Raw genomic sequence first — 8,669 nt, 5'->3', positions numbered from 1 at the left:
GCAAAGAGTGTGTGGAGGTGTGGCCATCTGGGTGACCACCACCAAAAAGTTTATACTGAAGACAAAGAAGAAAATGGGGAATATCAAAATATTTTCTGGCCAGTCTTTGAAAAAAATGTTTAGGAACACTGATTACCTGCAACATGGTAACTGCAAAATATGACAAATAATGCAGTTTTCAAACAGATCAGTCAACTGATTTGTCTATACTTCTACATACAATATTATGTTGTGAGTTGTCATCAGTTCAATATTAGTTGTGAATTTTGACTGCAGAGACGTCATGATGTCTGTGATTGTGTAAGCAATTTTTGCTGTGGTGTCCTGATTTTTCACATTATAAAAGTTCTTTGGGCATTTTATATGTTAGTTGTAATGGTTGGATTTTTTTTTTTTCAAGTAATAATTTCACTTTTAAAAAAAATCTCAGTTGGCTGTTGTGCTAGTCCTATTGACAGAAGAAAAAAAAAACCCAGAACACCGTGACTCAGTCCTTTTGTTAATACCTTTACTAAGAATTGACTAATAAATGTGGAGCCAGGTGAATAACCATCCATGCAAAACTGTTTCTGTAATATCAAAACTTGGATCAAGAAGTTAATGTATATTATGTCATATTATTTATTAATGTCACTTTTTTTCTTTATTGTAGATTCTAGTCATTAAGTTAAAATTGCTTGACTAAGTTATTTGAATTTTGAACTGTTTCTGTCATTTCAGTGATTTTATTTTTGTGTGTGTGAGAAACAATGTTGCGATAGATAATATACAGTGCATTGATAGAAATTATTCATTTTAAACAGTGAAAAATCATGACAAGATAACTTTGTTCAAAGAATGGCTGATGATCATGAAAAACAATTAAGCAGATAAGCGGGAACGTTCAAACAATTTTCATATTTGTTCTGAATATACATCTAACAGCTGTCAATTCATCTCAGAAGGAAGAATGGTTCTGCATGTATGAGTGGGTGGGTCGTGGGTCCCCACATGAAAGTGCATGTGTTTTTGCATGTGCGGTATGTTCCATTGCGCAAGACGATTCAGTATTTCAGGAAATAATGAAAGAATGTCGACTGTATTTCAAATAATAATTATATTTTTGGAACTACTATTTTGAGAAGTTGCTTAATCAAGCTGATTAAAACAACATATCCTCAGAAGGTATGGAGTACACAAGTAATAATGCCAGTGGTAAATTAATATGAGGTCGATGTGCAAAAACTGACTTTCCAGTTCTGTTGTGAAAGTGTATAACTCCCTGAACAGTGTAAATCAAAATCTCAGAACGTTTTTGCTGTTGTTCTTCTTGATGTTTCGACAATAATTTCTTGTGTTCTGATCCAAGTCTTTGGGGTTTTTTTTTACATCATCGTCACACACACACACACACACACACACACAGAGCAGCTCTGTGTGAGAGAGGCAAGTCGCTCAAGACGAGTGCTTGCTTAGAAAGCAGAACTGGGACTGGGAATTCCATTTCACTCACACACACACACACACACACACACACACACATGCACTATTGTATTTGAAAAATTTATTTGCTGTTGTTTTTTTTCATTGGTCATGGTAACCAAATGTTTTATGTTTACCTTTTGGTACGATGGATTGCTTTCAATAAGTGTAATAATACGGAACTCAAGTTCAAACAACAACAAAAAATGTTTGGTATTTGTCACTGTGCTGATGTTTTGATGGACCATCACTGGAGCAAGTCTCTTAGAAAAGGAGTTTACATGGTTATTGTCGTCTACTCACATAATTATTGTAAATTTGTATCGAACCATGCAGCACGTCTGGATTTATAGTTACGTACTTACACACTTCGCTGATTGCATTCGCGGAGGAAGCCATGGCATTTGAGTCACTGGTGAAGGCTTGTTTTGTGTTTCTACTCACAACCTTTTTGATGTTCTCTGTAAATTCCCCACCAGAATTTTAGACTTGTCTTGATAGATGTCACGGTTTCTTTATTTTCTTGCTATTTCCATGCAGTGTGATGTACTGATACAGAATGAAAAATGCATTTGTTGAAAGCGTTTGCCTATTGGGTGTGTTGATGAAGAGAGAGACGGAGGTTTTGTGTTCTGAAGCATGCGCATACTAGAAATAGTGAGTCAGTTCAGACCATTATGTTGTACCCAGGGTACATCTCTCAGAGCATCTCTCAGGTTATGTATGTTTTTTTGACTCACTTGTGTAAACAAAGTGAGTCTATGTTTTAACCCGGTGTTCGGTTGTCTGTGTGTGTGTGTGTCTGTGTGTCCATGGTAAACTTTAACATTGACATTTTCTCTGCAAATACTTTGTCAGTTGACACCAAATTAGGCATAAAAATAGGAAAAATTCAGTTCTTTCCAGTCATCTTGTTTAAAACAATATCGCACCTCTGGGATGGGCACAAAAAAATAAAAAATGAAGCCTAATTATATGCAAACTGCATTTACTGTTATATTTATATTTTTTGTATTCTCTAAACTTGGCACTTTGATCTGATATTCTGACCCAACTAGAGCAGTCATTATTATCATTTTTTGTTCAAACAGGAACTTCTTTTGCTAAGCATGGAAGTTTTATTTATTTTGCAAACGTTTTTGGTGCAGATAGTAAAAAAGGGAAATTACTCTGTAATTAATGCTAGGGGACTTAATTTGCCACAAGTGAGTCTTGAAGGCCTTGCCTCTCTTGTTTGTTGTTGTGTGCGTGGGGTGGGTGGGATGGGGAAAGGGGAGAGTATGTGCATGCATAGATGCATGCACATGTGTAAGAAGGAAAAACGTCCAGTTTTGTGTGGAGTGATGGCCTAGAGGTAACGCATCCGCCTAGGAAGCAAGAGAATCTGAGCGCGCTGGTTCGAATCACAGCTCAGCCGCCGATATTTTCTCCCCCTCCACTAGACCTTGAGTGGTGGTCTGGATGCTAGTCATTCGGATGAGACGATAAACCGAGGTCCCGTCTGCAGCATGCACCTAGCGGACGTAAAAGAACCCAGGGCAACAAAAGGGTTGCTCCTGGCAAAATTCTGTAGAAAAGTCCACTTCGATAGGAAAAACAAATAAAACTGCACACAGGAAAAAATATAAAAAAAATGGGTGGTGCTGTAGTGTAGCGACGTGCTCTCCCTGAAGAGAGAGCAGCCGGAATTCCACACAGAGAAATCTGTTGGGATAAAAAGAAATACAAATACCGTTTTAAGTTTAGACCAGGACCATATGAAATGAAGGATTCTGCTTCAGAATCCAATTTGAGTATAATACTTCCATAAAAACAACAACATATATTTTCTTTATTTGTTCCTTACTGAGACAATCAAATATGGTTTCACAAATTTTTTTTTCTATTGTGTAATCAAGAATATGTTAAACACAGCTTTTTTTTTGTGAACCTATCAGTAACAGAATCAGTATCAGTAGCTCAAGGAGGCGTCACTGTTCTGACAAATCCATATACGCTACACCACATCTGCCAGGCAGATGCCTGACCAGCAGCGTAACCCAACGTGCTTAGTCAGGCCTTGAAAAACAAAAACAAAAAAACAATAATAATAATTAATAACATTTTTTTTTTTTTAAGTAATAATTTTTTTTAAATAATAATAATAAATGAAAATAAAATAAGACAATAATGATGATAAATAAGCAAATCAACAAATAAATGTAAAACATGCAGACACACATTCACACACACACACACAGGCATAACAGGTATGCAACAAACATGCAGTTTCACAGATATGAAAGCACAAACAAATACACATAAACGTACTCAAGTCCCTACACACACACATACACACAAATCACCCTACAAATACTGGATCAGATATTCTATAGATGACACGTCACTGAATTGAGAACACCTGCTGGTGTTATAAAAGGTATAATTTGAAGAAACTGAACTGAAGTAACACTTCCTTCTTTAACATATCAAATATAGAGGACACATCATTGAATTGAAAAAGACCCACTGGTATAATCTGAACAAGTTGAACAGAATTTCTTTTTTAGATTTTTGTTTTAAGTGGACAAAGAAACTGGTTTTCTATTTTCAGTTGGCAAAGTGCTTTAGATTGAGGGATGTTTGCAAAAGCATGACAACCTCTTGTTTTGTGTTTATATAGACGGGCGCAATAGCCGAGTGGTTAAAGCGTTGGACTTTCAATCTGAGGGTCCCGGGTTCGAATCTCGGTAACAATGCCTGGTGGGTAAAGGGTGGAGATTTTTACGATCTCCCAGGTCAACATATGTGCAGACCTGCTAGTGCCTGAACCCCCTTCGTGTGTATACGCAAGCAGAAGATAAAATACGCACGTTAAAGATCCTGTAATCCATGTCAGCGTTCGGTGGGTTATGGAAACAAGAACATACCCAGCATGCACGCCCCCGAAAGCCGAGTATGGCTGCCTACATGGCGGGGTAAAAACGGTCATACACGTAAAAGCCCTCTCGTGTACATACGAGTGAACGTGGGAGTTGCAGCCCACGAACGCAGAAGAAGAAGAGTGTTTATTTAGTGGGGCATGGAGGATAAACAGATCTGAACGAATACAATGGTCTAGAGTGGTCGTAAGCATTCAGATGTGAAAGATGAGTGGAGTTTTCAAAGTGGATGGCATATTAAAGGACTTTACACAGAGTCCATTTTGCACAGCATTCTACTTTAGATTGAATAGGCACCCAGAGCACTTCTTTTGTACCAGGATCAGTGTGAACAGTCGAAGGTGAATTCTAAAGGACAGGCAGCACTGCAGAGACTGAAAAAGAACTATGCCGCACATACACAGTATGTATGTGTGTATATGTATTCATGGACGTCTTATGGCTAGGGAGGCATGACGTTACAAATTAAATATAACAATGTGTCTTGGTAGCATTTTGGAACCTCTTCCATCTGACTGTTCAACAAAACGTTTGGGTCCTCTCAAAAAAGAGAAAAAAAGATAACTGAAAAAAGTACAACATAAACAGCACCTACCGCATTCCAATTTTGTGTTCACATCAATCTCATTACTCTAAAGGTTATGCTGTCAACAAATTTAATTATCCCTTTGACAACTGCAGACAAGTTTGCTCATCACCTCACTAATGGTTTAGGATGTCAGTCACACTTACGGTCAGGATGTCAATCACTGAAAATTCATTGTTGAAAATGAAAGATGGAGGATTAGACCTCCCCATCATGTAGCAAGCATCAACAGTGCGTGAAACTATCTTTACTTTCCCAGCATTTTGTATCTGTTCCTTTTCTGACCTCGAACGTTGCTTTCCTGTTGCTTTTATATATTGCTCTAGCAATCGCCATCAGCTTAACTCACTAAGTACGGCCAGTCCTCTCTTCTCCTCTACACAGACCCCTCGGATGTCCAGTGGGTGTCTGAATGACCCAACCTTTAGCTTCCGTCGTCAGAATTGTGGTATTCTTTGTCAATATTCACGTCTTCAGTATAAGAGCCTTCTGCTTGCAATATTTTGATGATGGTAATTGGGGTGAAACGCTGTTAACGTCGTCTCTTTCACCGTTCGTAAGATAAAAGCATTGCCTGTTTACAAGAAGAAAAAAAAATTGCACATGCACACATTACACAAAGAAACGACACACAGACTGCGAGAAATTCTTTCATCGAATGAAGAAATTTTTATTTTTTCTTGCAAAGACTCAATGTCAAAGAACTGAACTTGCACCACACTATATTCGAACTCAAATCACTTGTCACATGACTATTTAAATAATTTTATTTCAACTATATTTATCAGCATGGTAATTCCTCCAAACTCCATCCTCCACACACATGTACTCAGATGAAAAACGCTATGCCTCATTATTCTGATTCCTTCTTCCTTGAGACTATGATTGCATTGTCTTACAAGACACATTTCTAAACCAGTTTCACAGTGTTTAACAGACTAATACACTTCAAGCCCATTTAAATATTAAGCATACCAGTAAGATTCTTGTTTTTCACTGCTTTTGTTATAGTTGTTGAGCCCTTTGTCAAGACTTGAGAATAAAATACTATACATGCTTCTATGATCTACCTTGTAATTTTTTTTTTTTTTATTTTTTTTAATACAAAAGAAACATACACACAAATCCAAATCAAATCAAGTTCACATGCTCAGAAAGTGAACTAGCACAGGAATCTATAGCACACCCTCAGTTTACATCACACTGTTTTGAAAACGAAAAGTGACTGCCAACCACCATCAAAATCCACATCTCTTCTTCATAAATATATATGCAGTAAAGCATACAGATTCATGTTTACAACACCACACATACAGATACTTGTTATTAGTCTGTCTCAAACACACTCTAACACACACACACACATAAACCCTTTAGTTTCATACTCCCTTCAAATGCACAGACACCGGTCATCTTCACACTCACAGTCGCACAAGTTAATGAACTGAAATGCATCAAATGCCTTTTGAATCTTGTCAAGACGCACTTAATCCACATCGCTCTCTCCTGATCTCAACACATGCCGGTCTCACAACGACACAACAGACATCGTCAAAAGCTGCTCCATCATATCACTTTTCTTTGGAAGCCATATGCCGCATCAGCTGACTGGTCAGTTTCTCCACTTTCCTGATGTCCTGCGCGTGTTCTGTTCTGTACTTCAGGCACTGGAATGAAACAATCACATTTCTCTTAACTCACTCGGGACGACAACTTTCCTCCCTTGCTTTTCCCCACAGACGGCCCATTTGTAAGGGTTTGGAAAAAAAAATTACAAAAAAAAAATATATATTGTGTAAGAAAATGAAACTTTGAGAACTGGTTTATTACGTGTTGCGCTATTACATATAAAAAAAATCAAAATCAGTATTTCAAGGAGTGTAGAGGTGAAGGCAGCTGCAGAGATAGGAAGGGGCAGTTTTGTGAATACATCTATAACATAGTGTGCTGATCTTGTACTTCATTCGGTGTGAGACAGGGAGCCAGTGGAGATGTATTCACTTTCTGCTTCACGTCTGTGTATGGAACATAGACTAGGATGACTTTTTCCTTTATAGCATTCTTGGCCAGCTGGTCCACTCATAATATACAACTGTAAACAACAGGCTTATAAAAGGCTCCAACAAAAACTTAAAATTTTATGACAAACCAGTGCATTTGGTCAGATGACGAAGTATTGGAATGTATGACTGCAAAAAGGACAACCAATCTTCCTGAACTTGCTATTAAATTCTCTTTCTAGAATCTTATCTAAAGCATGACTTTTTGATAGTGATACACTGAAATCTTTTCTTTTTTTTTTTCTTTTTTTTTTAAAGAGAGGCATAATTCTTAAAAAGTATAACACAGGACTTACCACTTTGTCATCCGTTATCTTCATCACCAGCTTTCCATCACAGTGTCTGTATTTCATCACATAGCGACACTGAAACAGGTACCCACAAAGAAATGATCACAACCACTCAATAAAGGCAAATTATCACAAAATTTCATGAAAATGCATACAAGCACAGGCTCAATAAATAGAATTAAAGAATACTGAAGAAGCATTACCAGGTAGCAATTGTGTGTGTGTGTGTGTGTGTGTGTGTGTGTGTGTGTGTGTTTTGTTTCTACTTTTTTTTTCTGATAACTACATTCCCTTTCTTGGCCATGAATGAGTGTGTGTCTATGTGTGTGTGTGAATCACCTTCAGTTCAAATTTTAAAACAGATTCATTTCATGTTCTCAAAATTCTAGATTTTTCCAGAATACACTTAAAACATATCATCACCACACTTGGCTTATGCCTTTCTGTGTCAGTGTGTGTGTGTGTGTGTGTGTGTGTGTGTGTGTGTGTGATAGTGTTTTGTTGTATCTGTCTGTCTGTCTTTATCATCCCTGTCCCAACTTTTAAATCCTCCACACACACACACACACACACACACACACACAACAGTGGAGTGGAACAACCTGCCTGATCAAGTCAGCTGGCTTCAGGCAAATAGTCCAGACCCACCCACCCCTTCCCTGTTGCAGTTACAGTCAATTTTGGACTCAGCAACATACTTTTCCTGATCCAGATCCACATATATAGAACTCTGGTAGGTATCAGATCAACATGGTAGGTTTTAGATCAGGCTGGTTTAATTTTGATACGCATAGTGACGTGTTTTTGTGTGTTTATTTATTTATTTATTTATTTTTTCCGGCTTCTGCAGAACTAAAAATAGCACACAGAAACACGACAGTCAATGTATTCATTGTCTTACAAAAGTTATCTGGGAAAAAAAACTGCACTGTTTCACGATCACCCGTTGCGACGATAACCCGCAAAGGTTCCTGCAACGTATCGTTCCAGATTCCAGAGACGATGATTAATAATTTTTTTTGTCAAAGTCGGTCTCAAGTCAAATACTGCTGCTAAGCTTACCCGCTGTGGATCATTCATGTACAGTCTCTCTGCAGCTTTGGCGAATTCTTCCCAAGTTGTGAAATATGTCATAATTTTCGCTGATTATGATATCAAGACAAGATGAAATTGCAGAAGAGCACAATATGTTGCGTTCGTCCACGCGAGCATGCAGATTGTTGAAACTTCCTGTGGCTCCGCACTTAGAATTGTTTCGGTTTTTGAAACAGGAACGTAACACAACAAAACAAAAATAACATCTTACGGGAATTCTACAAAGCTGTCTATGCTCAAATTTATACATTAAGTT

The 8,669-nt window shown here is 37.7% G+C and overlaps 1 protein-coding gene across 1 annotated transcript; it reads right to left on the bottom strand.

The window, feature by feature from the left end:
• Positions 1 to 6,045: 6,045 nt before the first annotated feature.
• Positions 6,046 to 8,543, bottom strand: LOC143281523 (signal recognition particle 9 kDa protein-like). Its single transcript, XM_076586736.1, has 3 exons — positions 8,381 to 8,543; positions 7,325 to 7,393; positions 6,046 to 6,635 (listed from the first exon to the last, which is right to left on the bottom strand). Exons 1-3 carry the CDS (start codon positions 8,450 to 8,452, stop codon positions 6,540 to 6,542), a joined length of 237 nt encoding a protein of 78 aa, XP_076442851.1. The 5' UTR covers positions 8,453 to 8,543; the 3' UTR covers positions 6,046 to 6,539.
• Positions 8,544 to 8,669: the final 126 nt, after the last annotated feature.

The sequence above is a fragment of the Babylonia areolata genome, chromosome 4, assembly GCF_041734735.1.
Source record: "Babylonia areolata isolate BAREFJ2019XMU chromosome 4, ASM4173473v1, whole genome shotgun sequence".
NCBI lineage: Eukaryota > Metazoa > Mollusca > Gastropoda > Neogastropoda > Buccinidae > Babylonia > Babylonia areolata.
The sequence above is the reverse complement of the archived record's forward strand: the minus strand, read 5'-3'. Positions and strand labels throughout refer to the sequence as shown.